The 22,240-nt window shown below is 37.6% G+C and overlaps 1 protein-coding gene across 3 annotated transcripts in view; it reads left to right on the top strand.

Moving 5' to 3' along the window:
* The window catches only part of LOC149224997 (uncharacterized), a 383,647-nt gene that overhangs the window by 141,408 nt on the left and 219,999 nt on the right, over nt 1–22,240 (top strand). For all 3 annotated transcript variants that reach the window (XR_016249560.1, XM_089386395.1, XM_089386396.1), the window contains 2 exons: nt 21,712–21,805; nt 21,976–22,040. Coding sequence is in view for 2 of the 3 variants with exons in the window: in XM_089386395.1 (XP_089242521.1) it covers nt 21,712–21,805; nt 21,976–22,040 (159 nt within the window). In the remaining variant the exon portion in view is untranslated. The remainder of the gene's footprint in view (nt 1–21,711; nt 21,806–21,975; nt 22,041–22,240) is intronic.

Below are 22,240 nucleotides of genomic sequence, written 5' to 3' on the forward strand. Positions count from 1 at the left end.
ACAATATCAGCAAAAGTTAGTGCATCATATCCATAGAGGGCATTGAAAGGAGTCATACCGATAGACATGTGGCGCGTGGTGTTGAAGCAGAACTCACCTAAGTGCACCCACCGAATCCACGTCCTCTGCTGACCTGTCACATAGTTCCTTAGGTACCCCTCCAACCACTAGTTGACCCTCTCCGTCTAGCCATCCATTTGAGGGTGATAACTGGTGCTAGGAGTGAGCTCCGTCCCAACCAACCTGAAGAGCTCCTGCCAAAAGCCACCCGTGAATCGGTTGTCTCTGTCACTCACAATGTTCTTGGGGAGCCCATGTACCCTGAACACCTCCTAGAAGAAAAAATCGCCAACCTGTGCAGTTGTATACCTAGTGGGGATGGCGAATAAGTGGGAAAATTTGGTCAACCCGTCGACCACTACATATATGCAATCCTTCCTCTGTACCGTGGGGAGCCCAGTGATGAAATCCATCGAAATATTTTCCCATTTCCCCTTTGGAATGGGAAGTGGTTGTAGTAGCCCTGTAGGGTGAGTCAACTCCCCCTTGTTCTACTGGGAGGCCTCACATTCCCGTATGTGTTGCAACACGTCCTCCTTGAGGCCCTTCCACGTGAATCTCTCCCGAACAACCATGTAAGTCTTACGGAACTTTTGGTGTTCGGATAGTGGTGAATCGTGAGCTGCCTAGAGCACCCTCTCCCTCAGCTGCGAGTTGGGCACCAAGTAAATGCGCCCCTTGTAATAGATGACCTCATCCATAACACGGTAACACTCATCTGCATGTGTCCCCTCCAACACCTCGCATGCCCTCCTGTCCTTGGAGTACTCCACCAACAACTGAGTCTTCCAATCCTAGCAAATGCTCACGAGAGATAACCCAGCTGGTCCATTGGATAGAGCATCGGCCACCACGTTGTGCTTGCCTCACACATACTCAATGTCAAAACCATAGGCCTGCACCTTGTTGATCCATCTCTGCTGCCTATCATAAAGGCCCTGCTGCCCCATGAAATGTCGAAGACTGTTGTGATCAGTCTTCACTCGGAATCAGTTGCCCACCAAGTACTGGCGGAACTTGGCCAATGCATGCATAATGGCCAGTGTCTCCTTGTCATATATGGAATATGACAGCTCATGCGGTAGGAGTTTCCGACTCTCGAAAGCTATGGGATGCACCTCTTGTGACAATATGGCTCCAACTCCTACCCTGGATGTATCACTCCACCATGAATGGCTAGGAAAAGTCAGGAGTGCTAGAACAGGGCAATTGCTCATCACCTCCTTGAGGCGATCAAAGGTGACCTGTGCTCCATCAGTCCATATGAAGGCCCCTTTCTTGGTCAAGTCGGTCAAAGGTGCTGCCAGCTGTGAGAACCCTTTGACAAACTTTCTGTAGTAAGTGCAAATGCCCAAGAAGCCTCTCAGCGTAGTCACATCTCGGGGTATTGGCCAATTTCGGATGGGCTGAATCTTCTCCTCGTGAAACTTCACCCCATCTGCTCCAATGATGTGCCCAAGATAAAGCATCTTTGTCAATCCAAACTCGCACTTGGAGAGCTTGGCATAAATTTGCTGCTCATCTAGAATGCGTAGTACCTCCTCCAAGTGTTGGAGGTGCTCCTCCCACGTCTGGCTATAGATCAGGATGTCATCGAAGAACACTAGCACGAACCTCCTCAGCTATCCCCGAAAGATATGGTTAATGCAAGACTGGAATGTGGTTGGAGCATAACTAAACCCAAATGGCATGACCAGAAACTCAAAGTGCCCATAGTGGCACCAGAATGCTGTCTTCAGGATGCCCTGATCCCGTACTCTAATTTGGTGGTACCCTGAACGTAGATCAATCTTAGAGAAGTACTTGGCTCCTCTAAGCTCATCCATCAACTCGTCAATGCGGGGAATGGGGTACCAGTTCTTAAAAGACTTCCGGTTAAGGGCTAAGTAGTCGATACACATCCAAAGGGTTCCATCCTTTTTCTTCACCGGCACTAAGGAAGAAGCAAAAGGACTGAAACTTGGCCTGATATGGCCCAAATCTAACAACTCTTGGATGGCCTTCTCTATCTCATCCTTATCTATACCTGGCTCCAGCTCAATGGTGTGCTCAGACCCTCTATTTTGTGGCTGACCCTCTATGTTTGCTAGTGGTGGCTGCGCTTGTCCCCCTACCTCTTAGATCCTCAACTCGACTGCCCATGCAATGGCCCCATCCCAAAGATCTACCTCCATCTTGTGGGCCGAAACTGTCTGAGGCGGATAACACTGCATGCCTCTCAATACCACCTGTTTTCCATCTGGCCCCATGAACTCCATCTTAGGTTTCCTCCAATCTGTTGTGACTCGCCCAAGGGAATACATCCACTGGACACCCATCACCATGTTGGTGTCTGGCACATCGACCACAAAGAAGTGGTCTGTCATTGAGTAGTTTCCCATAACTACTGTCAAGGAGGGTATGTATCTAGTACATTGGATGGTATGGTCCACTGGTACTAGGACTGAGAACCCCTCAAACTATGTTGTGGTGAGGCCCCTCTTCTGGACGAGTTGTGCATCTATGAAATTGTGGGTAGCCGCACTGTCCACCAACACCGACACCGACACCCTTTGTACCTATACCATACCTCTGATCCGGAGTGTCAAAAACTTAGGAATCTTGCATAAAGAAGCAAGGACTCCTCCTGATGTGGCAAGAGATGCCGCTCCCTCTGGCGGCGGTGGTGGTGGCCCTCTGTTTGCCAGACTCTCTTCATCTGTCCCACCAAAATCCTACTCCACCTCGTCCTCCTATTCACTGTCAGAAAAGACCTTAATGTAATGTGCTCTACTTGCAATGCACTTATGGCCAGGTACCCAGGGCTATTTGCATGTGAAGTACAACTTCCTCCTTAAGAGGTCCTTTCGTGTCTCCTCATCTAACTGCGCCCTCCCCTGTGTGGTCCTCGGTTGTGGGGGTCTAGTGTCACGCCCCTTTTATGGAAAAGGGTCTGAGCAGGAAATGGCGCTCTGGTCTTGGAGATGCCCCTGTGTAAATCTTTGGCGCACACAATTGCTTCCTGTAGCGTGGAGGGTCTGCATGACTTCACCAGTCCACGTAGGGGCTCAAGCAAGCCCTCAATGAAGGTGTATACCCTCCTTGACTTGGACAGATCTAGGACCATCACTGACACACACAGAAAGTCTGAGAAGTACTGCTCTAGGTTGCCTATTTGACGCAGTTGTGTCAGTTCCCTCAAAGATGCCTTTGGATCCCTCTGATCAAATCGCTCCACCACCCTTTGGTGAAGTCCTCATAAGAAACTATGTGGGCATGCCCCAAAGTGGTCAGGTCGTGAAACCACCAGCCATGGGCTTCCCCCTCCAAGTGCAGCGTTGCCATCTTAATGGCTTCCTGCTTCATCATCCGATTGAGTTGAAAGCAGTTATTTTGGCGATATTCGTAAATATCACGATATTTTTGGCGAGCCGAAATATCGTCGAGAAAATATTGCTATATTTTCGGCTCTCGAAAATATTGTGATATTTCCGAAATATCGCCAATATTTCAACAAAATATCGCGCGACGATCTAATTTATCGCCGAGAGACAGTAGAAAATATCCGCGCGGGTTATAAAATTCAGATTTTGTTTTTTTATGAATCATTTTCATTTCTGATTGCTGGAGAAGGAAGGGGAGAGTTATGTGCTTGCTGCCAAGGAGGGTTTGAGCGTTCCATAGCTATTATCGCCACCAACAACGAAGATTTCATTGATCTAAGCTTCAAGAACAGTGAGACAATTTCATTTCTTCCATTAACAGGTATGTTCAAATAAACCCCTATTTTAATGAATTTTTTGTTAGTTTTAGGATTGTTCTTGCTTGCCTATTTGCCTACAATCATTTTGCTTGATTTTTTTTTTTTCCATTTGAAAAGATTTTCATGCCCATGAGCAAATGCAAGGGTTTTAAGTTTTCAAGTTTTCTCCATATTTGGAGAGAAAACTCCATTTTTTTTTTAATTTCATAGCTGCAGAGGTTATTTATTAATTTTATTATATATTAGGGGTTCATCTCTATAAAATTTCTTCACCTTATAAATTAGTTTCTTATTGTGCAATGTGAACAGTGAGGTAGGTTTACCGTTTGCCTATTTCTAAAAGTAAATTCTATGTATGAATTTATGAAATTTCAAATGAATTTATGAATTTTCAATTTTCAATTCACATTGCAAAATTGCAAATAATGTAGCAAAAAAACTATTTTGTAAAATGATGTGGTTATTACTTATTAAGTTACTAATTCCAATTTTTTTGTGGTGCCCTAGGTTTGAGTTAGCCCACTACAAAATACAAATATGCCAAAAGCCTTGGACCCATTTTGGGAGTATGAGAACCCTGATGGTGGGACAAACTGTGCATATCTTACATGCAAATTGTGTGGGACCAAGATGACAGGTGGGGTTACACGATTGAAATACCATCTTGCTAGACTCAGTGGACATGATGTTGGGATTTGTACAGTTTCTAGTCTGGAGCTTATACAAAAAGCTCTTGAGGCAATTGATGAAAAAGACAGAAAGAAGGAAGAGGCAGAATGAAACAAAGCTAAACATGTAGGTAGATCTTTCGGGATATCTTCTCTAGATTTTGATGTTGAGGGTAGTGGGAGGGGCTCCACAGCTGGTACATCATCACCTGCTACTGCTAGCGCAAGGTCATCATTTTTTGTTCCACGAACAGACCTGGAGCACAACTTGGCATAAAATCGCTTGTTAAAAAAAGGAGAAGCAAGAAGCAGATAGAGTCATGGGGAGGTGTATTTTTTGGAGCGACTTACCTCTCAGCATTACCAAAACCAATCCATTTTGGCAGCGAATGTGTGATGCTATTGCTGTCGTGGGCCCAGGGTACAAAAGTGCCAAATATGAGGAGTTGCGGGGGCCAATTCTTCAAGCAGAAAAGCAGGACATCAACTCTAGATTGGCTGAGTTGAAAAAGACATGGGAAGTTACTGGATGCACAATGATGTCTGATGGTTGGACAGATAGGAGGGGTAGGACCCTTCTAAATTTCTTGGTACATTGTCCTAAAGGTACCATGTTTATTAAATCGCTGGATGCATTAGAACATATCAAAGATGCAACAATGATATGTGAGTTGTTAGATGGGTTCATTCGGGAGATTGGTGTGCAGAATGTGGTGGAAGTCATAACAGACAATGCAGCTAATTATGTGTCTGTCGTCAAGATGCTTATGGAGAGGCATCCCACATTGTTCTGGACTCCGTGTGCAGCACATTGTCTTGATTTGTTGCTTGAGGATATGGGGAAACTCTCCTTCATCAAGGAGGTGGTTGATATGGCTAGGAGCATCCCCAAGTTTATTTATAACCATGTTTTTGTTCTTAGCCTCATGAAGAGGTTCACTAGAAACAAGGAGTTGCGGTGTCCTGTGATCACATGTTTTGCCACAAACTTTATTACTCTTCAGTCTTTGCTTCAATGTCAGTTCGAGTTGAAGCAAATTTTTGTGTCTGATTGGCGTAATTGTAGATACAACAAGAGACAAGATGGGAAAGCCATTGCAAAAACGGTGTACTCCGAGACGTTTTGGTGTGGAGTAGAAGAAGCATGTGTAGTTAGTGAACCTATAGTAAAAGTTCTCAGATTGGTGGATGGGGAGAAGCCTGCAATGGCTTATTTGTATGAGGGCATGGATAGGGCCAAGGAGGCCATTCGTTCTTATTATGCAGACAAGGGTTCTGTTGGCCTTGATAGGCAGATAATGTTATGGGATGTGATTGATAGTCGGTGGACAGGGATGCTTCATCGACCCATTCATGTAGCAACACTCTTCCTCAACCCCGCATTTTCATACAAATGCGGCTTTGATTTTGATGGCGAGGTGATGGAAGGGCTCCATTCGTGTATTCAGAGGATGGTACCTAACATTGAGCTTCATAGCAAAATCAATCGCGAGATACAGTGTTATCGGGATTGTGTTGGCCTATTTGGCTTTGATAATGCTATTAGGGAAAGGACCCTTTTCATGCCATGTAAGTGACAAGTCATCACTCATTAGAAATTAGAATTTTCAATTTAGAATTTCCTTACTTATAATTCTATTTTTTTAAAATTCAATTATGTAACTTTTATTTGAAAGCTTAATTATGTTTTAAGTTTTTGAATTTTTTATTTCATTATTTTGTTGCAGATATTTGGTGGCGAAGCTATGGTGCAAGGACGCCAAATTTGCAGAAATTGGCCATACGAATCTTGAGTCAAACATGTAGCTCTTTAGGGTGTGAGTGCAATTGGAGTGTATTTGAGAAAATACATGCAAAAAAGCGCAACAGGTATAACTTTGAGTTTTAGCTTTCAGTTGAGCAATTACACTTATTGTAATTTTTAATTTTTAATTTATGACCTTCGAGTGTCAAGAGTCAAGCGTTAAGACTCATTACTTTTTTTGACACTCTTATAGGTTGGAGTTCGCATGCCTCAACGATTTGGTGTATGTGCATTACAACATCTGACTTCGAGTGAAGAAAATAGAATCACCAATGGATCCAGATGCCATTTCCTTAGACAATATTAATGTATTGTCTTCGTGGAGGGTGAAGTCTGAGGAGCCCATCTTGGAGGAGTCACCTTCATGGTTAGAGCCAGTGGCAGATGATCCATTAGAACAGGGGTAGCAAGAGGAGGAGGACTCGGAGGAGCAGCAACACTCAGAGGAAGAGCAGGAGGAGGAGGAGGAGGACACTGCGGGAGCATCAGCATCAACACCATCTGCTATAGATATAGGAGAGCATAGCCCCATACCTAACACTCATTATTTGACATTAGGTGCAGAGGCAGGGTTAGGGCCTTCTACTACTAGGGGCAGGCCTGGCAAATAGCCCATCATGTTTTCCTGTAAAAGGGGGAGAGGGCAGTGATTTCAGATAGATAGCTGCTAGTTTTATTTGTTATGCTACATATAACTCATGATGATGAGATACTTTTATAAATGTGATGTTATTTTGTATTGGTTCTCCACATTTGAGTCCTTGAATGGATAATTATCAAGGATCAGTAGGATTTGGTATCGCCTTTGATGTATCATTTCTATTTGACATCATATATATCAGTGCTTTCTTCATATTTATGTGCCAATGTGTTTATTTCATGTTGTTATTGCTTTATATGTTTAAAAATCTGAAAAAAAATGAATATATTATGCATTTTTTATGCTTGCCGATAGTTGCCAATATTTTGCAGATATTTTCGCCGATATTGCCGATAAGATATTTTCTGGACCCTTGCCGATATTTTCCCGATACTGATATTTTCAACACTGATATGGCTCCCTCTACACACAATTAGCAATTTCAGTATTCTTTCTTATTTAATTTTTAGATATTTTGATACGAACATCCTATGCTTTTGTATATTTTTGGTTTGTTAGGTAATGTGACTCGGCACATGACTCATGCCCACTGTGTGGGTTTGCGTGTTTTTATATATATTTTTTTGGTTTGTTAGGTAATGTGGTTTGTAATATGAATTATGTTTATTGTATGGGTTTGAGTGATTATGATTTAGTGCTATTTAAATTAGTATTTAAATTATTTATTATTTGGGAATTGTATTTAAAATTGTTTTTAGTATGATTTTTAAAATTTTTGGTTTCTAGAATATTTCTGAAAAAATTGAGGTGAAATTTTGATTAGTGTTATTTAAACTAGTTTTTTGATTGTATATATGGATTCAACACCCTAAAAAATCTCTAGAATATTTAAATTGTGCAAAATTACTCATCAAAATTGTGATTTCAATAAATTCTTGCCAGATTTAAAAAAAAATAGACCAAAAAAACTTCCAAACAATCATATTAAAAACAACTCAAATATATTTAACTTAGATTATCCTAACATTTAATATAATTGGATTTTTGACAATAAAATTCCCTGACAATAAAATTCCGAAGCTTCACACCTTGTATCTATATTATATCGTGTTTATTATTTCACACCATGTATCTATATTATATAATATTGTGTTTATTATTTTAAACTTTTGAGAGAAGAATTGGTCCTTGTATCTATCTTATATCGTGTTTATTATTTTAAAATTTTGAGACAAGAATTTGGTCGGAATGGTGTGCGGTTAATGGACGTTACTATTGTTACTGCTTGTTAATGGATGTTATTACTATTTGTTAAAGTGATTTGTAAAAATAAATATAAAGGAAAACGATCATTAAATTTTTTTATATAAATATTGATAAAAAGATTATATGATAATTATTTTTTCTAAATAATTATATTATACATAAATAATATTAAAAAAAAAAATTCTCTTAGATTTGTTAAAGAACCAGTTAACCCTAAAAACATGAAAGGTGTATATTCAATTTCATGCTTTCTTGTGGGATTCTTTATATTGGTGAGATTAGTCACTCCATAAACCACTGCAAACATTAGAGCGATTTCTTTACATTGGTGAGATTGGTCGCTCCATAAACCAAAGAATCCAAAAGCATGCAACAAACATTAGGCACAATAGCTCTCGTTCCTAAGTCTTCGCTGAACATGTTTCCAAATTGAAACACCATGTCTGCATTAAGGATACTCGTATCATCGCTAGGGTTGATCATTTCCATCATAGAAAACTAAGAGAAGCCATTGAGATTAAGAAGCAGCCTATCAATCTCAATAAGGTTGATGGTTGGAAATTAAGCTGGGCTCCATCCCGACCCTCTCCTGTTGATTGTTTTCTTTTTTCTATTTTCATGATTTTTGCTCTACTTTCATTTCTCTCTTTTCTTTTGTTCTTTTTTCATTCGATCTCTTCTTTCTATTCTTATCCTTGTGTTTTTTTTGTACCTTGTTAGTTTATTAATTAATAATTATATTAGAACTATTTTTGGGTCCTCGGTTTATAATTCATATATGTTCCAATTTTATCTTTAATAATTACATTATTATTATAATTCTAATAGCTTATCTTTTTGTTTTCTTTATTCTTTGATTACTAATTATAATTTAAGCTTCAACATTGATATTAAAAATAAATTATTAATAAATAAAAATTTATCCTATTACTTTAGTATTATATTATATTATATCATATCATTATATACCCTAATTTATTACATTGGAACATTGAAATTGTAATTAAACAATTAATAATTAATTTAATATTATATTTTCTTAACTAATTCTTAACAACTTTTTCTTAACGGCTAGTTTTGAATGGCTAATTTTGGACAAGGATGTCTCTCTACTATTTAAACCTTTGTGAAGATTGATTTTTTCACCATTTGTCCCAAGGATGAATCACATTAGTTGGTTCGAAAGGTTGACCAAATATCTACAATGTGATTAATCCGAAAGACAAACTTATTATCAATTATGGTTTATGCAAAATTTAGAATAATATATATTAATATAAATAAGAAAAAATAATAAAAAATGTAATTATGTTAATAGGTATGTCTATTTTAGAATAAGCTTCCAAAATTTTAATTTAATTATTAACTACGACAATCCTATAAATTAAATAGTTGATAAAGTTCGATAAGTATTAATCTATAATAAACATTAAAACACTTACTTTATAATACATTTCACATTGTTAATATTTAAAAAATCATAAAAATTGTCCACAAGATCTTGGATAGACAGTGATCGGTGGATCTTGGATAGACAGTGATCGGTGCTTTGTTAAGGCACTTCTTGATATGAAGTCACTGATCAATTCCCGACCCCTATTGGGGTGATATATTGGACATATTGAAGATGTAGTCTTGCCAAGCTTACAAAAAAAATCATAAAAGCTAACAAAAGTATAACTTTATTTTAAATTATTATTATTAATTATAAAAATAATTAATATATAAGTAAAACATGTATACATTTGAAAAAACATGAAAAAATGCATGACTACATTGGAGATAAATCTCAACCTTCGATTTTCTTTCCTCAGAAAAAAATAGTAACTTTTTATTAACTTATGAAAATATTACACTTTGCTGATGCATCACCATGCACTATGATAATTTGTATGTTTAAAAAACAAAACTATATAGATCATGTCTATGTAAAGCCCATGATCAAGCAGGTTGAAGCATTATATAGAGGGTATCTATGTCCATAATTATAAAAGCAGTTACATATCATATATTGATCACTATCATGGTCGTAAGGCATCATCACAAAGAAAAAAATATAGCAAATATATCAAGTTTGTTGGCTATTGTGCTTGCTAGTATACATCTATGAACGACTGGTAATAGTACTCCTATGCATCCTCCACTATCTGTTCATTGATTTCCCATATGCCAAGAGTTTGTTTTTCGCTAACTTTAGATAAGGCATCCGTTATTTTGTTACATTCCTTGTATATGTGACGACATGAAAATGATCAGAAGAAGGCTTTAGATGAAGAGTATCCTCAAGAATAGGAAGCAATGTGTGACTATGGCATCTGTGTGTCTCATTGAACCAATTTATGACATTCATGGAGTCTCCAAATATTTGAAGAGTATGACATTCTTTTTCAATGGAAAAACATAATAAAAGTTTTAATGCTAATAACTCTACATAGTTATATGAGCCCTTGCCCAAACCAATTTGATGCTTGAAGAATTGGGCATTCATGTATGTAAAGGACTGCCTCTCCCTCACAAACTCCACTTGCAAGAGAAGCCTCGTAAAAATATTCCCAAGGAGAGGATAAATTTATAACTTCAACTAATATAACATGCAAAACATGAGCAAAGTCTAAGGATGGAATGAAAGAATAGATTACAAGGACTTGTGCAGCCACTAGGTCAAGGGAAGAGGGATGGTTTTGGAAGATAGCCTTGTTCCTGACTAGCCAAACTCCCTAATAGATGAGTGGGGGAATATTCTTGAGTTGCTTATTATTTGACTATTCCCATCAAGATTTCCAAGTGTAAAGAAAGGTCTCACCAAGTCAAATAACACTACAACCAAGATTATTCATGCAAATTGCCCATATCCCCAACGTGTAAGGACATGCCAAAAAAAATGACTCACTAATTCCTTCAGGTTTTTTGCAAAGTGTGCACCAACTAGGCCCTTACTTTCGCCACTTTTGCAAGTTATCCCATGTGGGGGATTTTGTTTTCAAGCAAACAACATAGGAAAACCTAAGATTTTACAAGACAATGCAGTTTCTAGATCTTATTCCACTGCCAAACTGGGTCCACTGGCCTTCTAGTAATTGTATAACTAGTTTTGGGGGTATATTCCCCAAATGGGGAATGGATCCAACAAATAGAGGCTTCCCTGTCTTTGATCCTATCTCAACCTTTGATTTGTGTATACTACTAATAATATTCTAGAATATTTTGTGGAGGTTAAATCTCTAACATCCACATAATAATTATTGATAATTAAAATAAAATTATGGAAGCACTATTCCAAAATAGACATGTCTATCAACGTAATAATTATTAGATGGATGGTAGAAATTCAACCTCTACAAAATATTCTAGAATATTTAAGTCTATAGGCATGTCTATTTCAAAGTTGAGCTTCCAAAATTTTAATTTATTTATGTGAAAAGATAGGTGGACATTGGAGATTTAACCTCCAAAGAATATTCAAGCAATATTCACAATCATATGCATACATCAAGGGTTTATATTGATTTCAAAATCATTTGAGAATTTTGAAAAATTGAATTGAAATTTTTAATTAAAATGAAATAGGTTGCATTACTTGTCCCCTTTTAGTTGAAGTTCAATTAGGGTAATAGATATTGCACCTTTCACGAATAACTAATTAGGTGGAAAGGCTCCCGCCCACTATGTATTATGGTGGATTCATAAGTTAATTAAATAAATCATTTCCATATAAAATAAGTTAACTAAGCAGTGGTTATTTTACAAAGCCACCATGGATTGGTATATTTTTTCCTTGTTTAACTCGTGTTAAAATCTATGTTGATAATAGATTGAGTTTCATTTTAATGATGTTTTTATTGACATGTTGGTTGTTTTTAATGATAATCGTCATCTGTAGGAACCAATGGTGTTGGTAGCGAGAGATCAATGGGAGAAGCAAAGGCTCCAATCCATCTGGTACCTGTGTCATGATTATCTGATGGCAACAAATTCCATGTGTCATGTTTCTACAATGAATATGTAGGTTCCATCAATGTATCGTCCTCCAATAACAATGTTGATTCCAATATGACCAACCCCGTGAATGGGTATGCCGAGATCAAACAAAAATAGGGTGGTGTTGAGGTGTTGAGAATGACAGAGTCTACTTAAGGGTACTTAAAGATGGAGAAGAAGAAGGTTGTTCCAAGAAGACCTACTCCTTAGGTTGTGATTTGGGTTATGGTGTTAGGGTGATTGGTTATTAGAGTCTAATAAGACCCGAAAATTGAATCAGCGATTTCTTGTGTGTATTTATATGTACACTATGCACATCATTTTTTGAGATCAATTAATATACAATTGTTTTTTATTTCCAATTCGAGTGTTTTATTGTGGTATCATAACTGGGGCTTATCCATTTTATTGATTTTGTTGAGCCACTTGTTTTGTGGCCTTCCTCAGCGTCCCAATTTTCACATACTTTGAACTCCTTTGGAGCAGTCCTTTTAAGGCATTGTGAAAAAGATAGATGACTAATAACGTGTGGAGAGCTTGGTGCATATTTAAATTAAAATGGGAAATAGACAAGTGGAGTCTATGTTGAAGCAAGAAGAACCAGTTACCTGGAGAAGTCTGTAATGGAGAAATAGTGTTGTAGCATAAAGAAAAGGTACGAATTCTTATTTTAACCGAATGAAATCTTTATTAATCTTCAACTAAAATGGAAGTGTGGAATAGAGACATTGCGATAAAGAAAGTGTAGTCGAAAGGCCCTTTCAAGAAATAATTTTTTTAATAAAATGTTCTAGACATGGGAGGTTAAAAGGATATTTTAAAGTAATATTTTAAAGATATTTGACATGCTAGAATTGGTGATGAAAATATGGCAAAGATTTATAAAGGGTAAAAGTAGTAAAAGAAAATTCACCGAATTTTAAAATTTTATACTAGGTATTTTCAAGAATATTAGATCAAGGAATATATTTCTTTGATTTTTATTATTACTTCAAGGTTCAACGAAATTCAAACTTGATGGCTATACATGGAGCATGGAGGTATGAAAATTAAAGAATTAAATATAATATAATAATGTTGTTGTGTTATCATTGAAAACAAACAACGATGGAGGAAGTTAATCACTCAAGGTGAATACATTTCCTATATATTTTATATGACTTCGAGAATCATCTTTATGTGGAAGTAGGCAGAGTCAGAAAGGTGAAAATGAATAGAGAAAGAAACAGATAAAAGTGAAAGTTAATAGGAGAAAAAGCTGGTTTTAAAACTTGAAGAGAAAAAAGAAAAAGGGAAATAGTGAGATTTGAACCTAGTTCTCTGTTGGATTATTTTTGAAGCCCACCATCAAATCACTAAGCCAATTTTTATTTAAAACAAAAGGAGAAAGGGATTTATATTTTCTTTTAGAGGAGTACTTCACATATTTGAAAATTTGAAAAGGATTTGTTTGAAGAATCTTTTGGCTGCTTGGTATATGAAAGAATTGACTATGCGAGTTCATGTGTATGTCAAGTGAAGTTTAAATTATAAAAATTTTGAGTATAAAATCAAGGAAAGAAAATGCATTGTGGTTAGAAGAGCTCATTTGGTATGTTAAAGATCACAAGGTCACAAGTTCAAATCTTTGTGAAGATAATTTTGGAAGATATTTTTTTGGAAGTTGTCATAAGAAGAGGACATTTTGTCTACAACAATTTCACTTTTATTTGAGCATGTCATTATTTGTTATCTAATAATTTTTTGTTGAAATTACTTTGTAAAACGGGTGCATTTTCGGTTAAACTTGACACCCATGGCTTAAATTAAAAATGTATTGAAAATATTAAACAATCTCATTAGTTCTACTGCTGATGGAAGTGTAAATGTCAGCGAAGTAAGTCTTGTTGATATTAGAGTCTATTTACATGATGCATTGGAGACAATTGAATTTATCCAGATTGAGTCTCGAGTACAGTGAGATGATCCTAATTCCAAACAACAGTCGAAGAGAAATGAAGTCACGTCTCGAGAAAGTTTGGATGCAGTTGAAATTCATGTTCAGGAAAGTGTATGTGAGAGTCATTTGCATACAAATGTGCCACCTATCATTCCCAAAAAAAAAATAAGACCATGGGAAGAAATTATGCATAACAAACATAGCACTGGTTTGGGGTATAACAAAGATGTCTAGGATGTATATTTTCACATGCCTGATTTTTATAAACCTGTACAATTTCGAAGTGTTATATTTCTAGATGGTGTCGTTGTAGAACAAGTTGATCGATGCCAACGCTGTAACAGAGTTGGACATGTGAAAGATCAATGTTTTGATCTTCACTCATGCGAGCATTGTTGAAAGAGAAATCACCCCTCAAACAGATGTCCCAGAAAGAAGACTATTGCAAGAGAGAAACTAAGTTTTAGATGGATTGCTTCTTGGGATTGGTTGAAAACAACCAAGAAGATTTATAGGTCATACTGCAGGATATGTTTGAGAGTGTTGACCAGCGTTGCAGTGATGAAGAATATCTTCTTACCCAGTATCTAACAAGGGGGGAAATTGATAGAGTTGTGATAGTCTACTACAGGTTCAAAGATGTCAAGCGAGCCTGAGTCAGAGATCTGCAAGTGAGCCTGAGCCACAACCTGTACTAGTTAGAGCCAGAGTTGTAGCCAAAGAGACTTCAATTTTTGTTGATAGAGTTGTTTGCGAATGAGCACTTCCAGATTCAACATTGTTCGAGGAACTACATTGATTGTTCCAGAGTTTGTGGTCACCTTAAAACCACTTTTTTGGTTGTTCTAAGAATTTCTATGAAGGTTCCAAAGTTGGTGTTGGTTGAGACCTTGAGTTCTCCCACATTTTTTGTGGTCATCCTTAAAACCTATTTCTTGAGAGACATTCAACTTTTGGTTGAGATGCATTTTTGCATTTTGAGCTCTCATTCTTTGACTTTGGTACATCCCTTCGGATTAAGGGGGGAATGTTAGACACCTAATCCTTGGGTTGTGATTTGGGTTATGGTGTGTTGGTGATTGGTTATTAGAGTCCAAGAAGATCTGGAAATTGATTCAACGATTTATTTATGTATTTATATGTACATTGTGTACATCATTCTTTGAGATCATTCATTAATATATAGTTGAGTTTGGTTTCCAATCTTATGTGTCTTACAAAGTGTGTCATTTTGAAAGAAAGCTTCAGAAGCAATAAGACACTTGAACGAGGATTGGTGTTCGATGTCACCTTCCTCCTCTCCACAAAGATTCGATTCCTAGACATTTTTGCTACATTTTCAGTACAAATTATGGACAACTAGTCAACACAAATCATGATAAGCTGGCATCTTGCAGGGCTAGAAATTCCTTATTTTTTAGTAGAGAGTACCAGGAGTGAGGGAGTCTAGCATCAATATCAAATCCTTTTTTCTTGAGAAAGGCCATGTGATATATAAGCATTCTAGTAGACACATTACTATGAAGGACATTTGGTATAGTTTCCTGGTCAGTTTTTTTGACCGGGTACTTCTAATGGGATTTATGGAAGTGGGATGTTGATTTATATAAGCCTAGATGATTGTTATAAATTCAAATTGTGCAGTGGTTGTGGTTCAAATATTAGGGTGGAGCTTCTAGCATTATGGGGCATCCTCTATTGTGCCAAATGGATGGTAATTGGTGAGATTGATATTTTTTAAGACTCCAAGGTTATCATAGATTGGTTAAATCAACGTTCTAATTTGCAGGCTCCAACCCTATCACACTGGATGAATTGGACATAGTCACTTCTTTCGTCTTTTCATAGGATATCCGTCTCCCACATTTTCAAAGAGAAAAATGTTGAGGTAGATATTTTACCCAAAGCTGGTTGTATAGAGTCACTGGATAGAATTCATTTTCAAGGATATGCTTTTGGCACTCTTCTGCGAGATGGCCACCTGGATATATGGTGTTCTCCTATATATATGGTAGTATTTTGGCGATGCTATGAGGTTTGGTTTGTCCTATTTTTTCGCCCTTATGGGTTTCTATACTTATTAGCTATGCATATTCACTCTATTTTTCTTTTTGGATGGTATCAACGATATTTAGGCGATAGTTTTTTATTTTGAGAAATTATTTTTTGGGCTAAAAGGAATATGTGTTGTCTCTATTGAGGAGTCTATATAGAGGCACATTCAGAGATATGGTTGATGTGTATTAGTTTAAACACATGTTTTCATTTGCGGCAATATTACAGTTCCAAGATATTTATAATTTTTTCATTATCAATGGAAATTTTGTTTTTCTTCTTCTAGAAAAAAGATGGCAAACTGGCTTCCATTCTTTTCACGTGGCAAACTTTTAGTAATCTGAAAATTTGTGCAAAGAAAACATGTAGTGCTATTAGTTTGATTTCAAAATGTTGGTGATAGGGCACACTTTTGTTCTAGAAGGAGCCAACTTTTAGCGATATTTCCTACTCTAGTTGAAAGTATGTGTCCATCTTTTCAACCCAAGCCCTGGCTGTGCACTTGGTAGTGCCATAAAAAGTAGGGAAATACATCCTCCCTAGAGTTCTCTGCAGCTCATAGTTTTGCGTCCCTTGTCCTCCAGAGTCCATACCCCTTGTTCCCGTCACTTTGCTTGAGCTTGCAGTAATCTCTGAAGGAGAGGGCTTCTTTGAAGTCTTCGTCCATCACCTGCCACTCTCTGAAGTAATCCCCCATCTGAGGGGTGCCTTCCTCCCTTGCTGGTTCGATTTGTGGCACTGGGATGAAAGAGGGTAGTGTAGGTCTAGTTGGCACACTAACTGAAGGGTGTTGCGTTGCTGGTGAGGGGTGATCGAAAGGCTGAGAGGCCCCAGAAGTTTCTCCACATAAAAACCCTCTAGGTGTGGCTTTGTCTCTGTTCTGTGACTTGATCTCCTCCAACATGATTTTCTGCCCCTTTGCCAAGTCACTCAAGGCTGTCAGAAGGCTATCGAAAGCCATCTCCTCCTTGCTCTTGGGATCTGCCATTTCCTCCTCTCAGGCCACTGCTTTCCCTCTTTCCTCTGTATCTGGCATAATTTCTAGCTCCCTTTCTCTACTCTTGTACCTCTGCCTCTGGTAAGTGATGTTTTGCTAGTCTTCTCCTCTCATAGGAAACAAACCCCACAACTGAGCCAAGAACTAGGCTCTGATACCACTGTAATGTTCCTATGTAGGAATATGAGTGATATTTAACCAAATAAACAATGCAACAACATAAAATTATAAACATGCATTATACATCCATGAAACACTGTAAATTTGGAACTGCTGAGTCATATATTATAAAATCTGAGAGCATAGGTACAATATAAAATGGAGTGGTGCACCTGGGCTTGTTTCAAGGACAAGCTTGACAAAACCCAGGTGATGGAATAGTTGAGCTGAAGGTTTCCTAGTTGCTTCACCACTCTGCACTGTGTTGTCCCAATAAAACTATTGCCCTGCTGAACTTCGACCTGCTAGAATGTGCCCAAAAACTGCCTAGAAATTTACATCCTTTTAGCCTCAGACTCCTTGGAAAAAACCCAACAAAACCTAGAAGGGAATTTCTCTGGTTTTGACTTTGGAATTTCGGCCTCCTTGGAGCTCCTCCCCATTTGCTGCTTCCAAATTCAACTTGTAGAAAATCGCTTGTAAATCCCTCTAAAAACACCCCTAGAATGCTGGGTTCACATGTACTTAAATGACTCCTTGCTCCTCGGATGATTCTTGGCCTGGATGACTACTCTCTCAAGCACCAAGAATTTGCTGCCAGAGGCCTCTGCGCAATCGTTCTGCCCAGAAAACCGTGTTGCTGAAACACCTGTCAAGCTGGCTGTAAAACCCAGCGAAAATGTCCTCAACTAACAACCTTTCTAGCTCTGGGAACTCCCAGTTAGCTATGGACCTCCTTGCTGGCTCAATCTTCTTTTGCGTATTTTTGGCTATCCAGGAAATACGCAGTCGCCTCCTCTGCATGGCTGGATGAAGTGTATGACAATGCTGGAACCTTTGAAATCTCTGTGGAACAACCTCCCTAGGGCGGGTATGGATAGTTTCCCAAAGCAGAGATTGAGTCTCCTGCTTAGAAGATCCGTGGCTAAACAATTGGTAGATTCGCTAAGCAGCAGAGCATACAAAGATGAGTTTGTTTCTAAAATGATCAAGATCCTCCAAAATGAGAGCTCCTTCCTCTTTTATCACCTTGGCCCCCCCTAGACTCATGTGGGCCTCCCTTCCATTAATTTGGTTCCCTCCAAGCTCATGCAAAGGCCAAGTTCGAATTATTCATGTGGGTGTTCCCCACATTCCACTAGCTGCCGGAAATAAAGTCGAATTCCCTATAGGTCCTTAGTTCTGCATGTGGGGCCCTCCTCCTAAGCTAAAAATGATGCCAAAAATGTGGTGCTGCACCCTGTGACTAATACATTTGAGAAGGAACATGACAACCCAGGGGGTTTGGAGGCCTCTCAAGGCCACGTGAAAAGGAAATAGGCCTGCGGCCTAAGGAAAAGAAGGTTGATGGCTAGGGGAAAAGCCCTCTTGGGCCGATGACTAGGGAGAAAAGGGGGGCGACTAGCTTGAAGAGGGCAACGAGGGGCATGACTAGGCCTTAGAGGTCTAATTTTTTTTTTGAAACCCTTGCAATCACACAAACTTTGCGACAAAACACCAAAATTTCACCTTGAATGGCCAGCGCCCTCCTTCCTAGGCTGAGCATTGAGCTTGGAGGGGGTCCAAGGGCTAGATATTACCTTCCTAGGCCAAGATCTGCCTCAAAACTCCAGTGAAAATGCCCAAGAAGGCTAGATGTCACACTTGGAAGAATGTAACCCTTCAAACCCTAGCTTTAGGGCTATTCTCTTCAGAAAATTTTGACCTCCTTGATGGCTTGAGAAAATCACCTACACAAATGAATGAAAGAATTCCCAAAACCCCAAATATATACAAAAATTTCGAAACCCCAAAAATCCCAAGTGCTACAAAATAAAACGAGGGTTAGAATAATTTACCAATAACTACAATATTTACAAATTAAAATTATTAGCTCTCATTGGTAAATTAATTCTTTGTAGCCCAAGATCATATAAAAGTTTTGAGAAATTTTTGAATAAATTTTATGGATGAATGATTTCAAAGATAGACCAGCCAAATCCTTCTACCAAATAATTTGTCACAATGAAAGCTTAGAGCCCAAACAAAGTCGGCTCTTCCCCATAGTCTGTGAACTTGGAGCGCAAGGGCTAGTTTACTTGTAAATCTCTATTAAATCTTAAGATAAACTATTAGATCATTTAGTGAATCAGATCACCTAAGAAACTTGTACAAATAGAATACTCTTATCATTTACAAATGAAATAACATTTAAATATGCAAGACAATATAGGTTAAACACATAACTAGCACATACCACAGATCAGCAGATAGAAGAACACCATAAACTGAATCCTCAAAGTCTTTCTATTATGAGAAATTTTTTTCCAACAGAGTGGAAGTTCAATAGATGTGTTACAAAATCACCTCATCCAAAGATGGTAAATAGAAGCTAAATGGCTTCCTTATATAAAGAAAACCCCTCTAAGTGGGAAATAACGACTAGTTGGTTTGATCCTCGTCAAATAATCTCGATTGTTGAAATAACTTTATCATTTTCTAATCTCCACCGTTGAATTTTTATTTTTGAGGAAAAAATCGAATTTCTCTTAAAAACCTTTTTCTATTATTCCAAAAATTAATATTTTGGATTAATTTCCTCAAAAAATTGTCTTTGGGTTAGCCACCAAGTTCGAAGGGCTCAAATTTTCTTAAAATATCAATTTTTCCTTAGGTGGAGAACCTCCAAATTTGACATTTTTTTGACCCACAATTTTTTTATTATTTTCCACTTGGAGATAAATTAATTTCTCTATAATTATTTTTGACTCAAAATTAATTAATTTTATGGTTTAGGATTTTGATTTAATTTAGCCAAAAAAGTTAAGTAATTGACTATAGTGGGGATTAATAATTTTTCCACGCTCATATATTTTAGCCATGGTTTTTGATTGTGAGGGGACATGCACTAAAATATATTTACATCAAATATTACAATTAATTCAACCCTTAGAAGGGGAAATACACATTTAGACCAGACCCTCAAGACATTACCCAATTCTGTGACACAATATGATCTAGTATGAAACCAAGTGTATTTATAATAAAATAATTTAGCTATGGTGTTCTGATTTTGAAGGACCATGCACTAAAATTATTCCTAAACACACTTTTACAATAGACTCGATAAACACTAGGACTCACCTAAGACCTTGTCAACGAATTCCACCCTAGCTTTGGGGTTATAGCTGGAAGAAAAACTCTGTCGATTATGCGTGTTTACAAACACACATAATTCGGGGAGGTTAAAAAATTTCCTAGGATGAAATCCTTTGCCAAAATCAGAGGCTTACCTAGGTGTTGTTACATAATTAAATGGTAATACTAGCATCATTTACAATAGACTTTGCAGAAATTTGGTTTACAGTGATGAATTCATGCTGACTAATGACTTGAATCTTTGAAATTTTTTCTCCACTCCCTTGTACACTGCTCTCTCAGATTGTTGACAAAGTGTGGTCAACAGGGTCGACAAGGAAGAAGACTAACCCATACGTGCCGAATTCAAACCCATGGAATAGATAAGTGATATGCGCAACTAGAGAGAATCTTACTTATTATGCGTTGAGCACAAAACATTCCTTAAGAGGGCGGTAATGCAACAAACACAATAATAATAAATATTATATATGAAAAGGTGTAAAGTTACGTCTTATCCACAAGACACGACTCTTCATATGAAACGGAACCCCGCCTAGTAGTTATAACATTGCCTCTCTTTTGTAACATCACTCATCCAATCATTCTATGAATATATATTTTATCAATTACATTTATATATGATACATTTCTGTATTCATATACAAACTGGACTGTTTGTCTATGACAGGCTCCATATTCCTAGAAGGTTTTTGGCAGTGATATTCATATCCCTCCATCATGCTTTTTCCCTTTCGACAAAAATACCTTAAAAAATATCCAAAAGTATGTTTCACTGATCCCCTCTTCGAGTTGGCCTAAAGTGAGAGGACAAGTTGCTGAGGTGATGGTGGGTGGCTGTCCTAAAAGGTTCTTGTTGGATTGTGCATTGTAGATTGCAGCTTTTATCAGACATACGATTTGGGCTGTAATGGGTTGAAAAGGATTTTACACAATTTCTCCCTCTGTCAAACACTTGCAAGATCTCTAGTCTTGGGAGTTCAAATTGTATCATAACATCAACAAAATCTTTTTGGTTTTGTTTGACTGGTAGTTTATAGCTCTTGGACAAATACTTAGTACTCTTTTACCTCTTTTAGCTTCTTTCTTAGAGCATTTGTATAGGAGTTGCTTTTGCATGCACATTGCATTTTCATTGGATTTATCTTTTAGTCCCTTTGACCTTTTTTTGTGGTCACTTGTTGGACATTGATAAAATTATCTGGTCTTTATTATCTAGCATTTCCATGTATTTTGTGACTTTCTGTATAGTTGGTTTTAATGTTTCTTTGTGATGCAATAAATGTGAATCTTTCATCCTGCAGCTGGAAATGTAGACGACCGGGTCACCTACCAGATGATTGTTTAGCAACAAAGAGCATACCTGCCCCCACCCCTGCAAATCCCACATGCTATCAGGTGTCATTTCAAAAAACTAGTATTTCATTGGGCTTCGTTTTTGTCGGACATGCTGTAGACATATTCATGGTCTATTTCAGAATGCTGTTGATGAGTATAAGAATAAAGTGTTTGTGGAATGAATACTACGGCTACAGGAAAATGAAAATGTGTTTCCTGATTGATCACAGGTGCCGGCTGAGAAGGATCCAGCCTCGAATTTGTTAACGGCAGAGCTGCATGCACTTTACAGAAGGTATTTTAGTAGATGGCATTTCTATACCTTTGGACATCGTAAATATCAACACCTGGATTGGATTATTTTGAGTTTTAACAGATTCTTGCATGATATTATCTATAAACTGAACTAGATATTTTGCTAGAATGACCTTTGCACTGAAACAGGCCAATTTTGTTGGAATGTTAAGAGATAATACCCACAAATCTATGGAAATA

This window comes from Pinus tabuliformis, chromosome Q (assembly GCF_031772625.1).
Source record: "Pinus tabuliformis cultivar Carrire ecotype Pingquan chromosome Q, CPIR1, whole genome shotgun sequence".
Classification (NCBI taxonomy): domain Eukaryota; kingdom Viridiplantae; phylum Streptophyta; class Pinopsida; order Pinales; family Pinaceae; genus Pinus; species Pinus tabuliformis.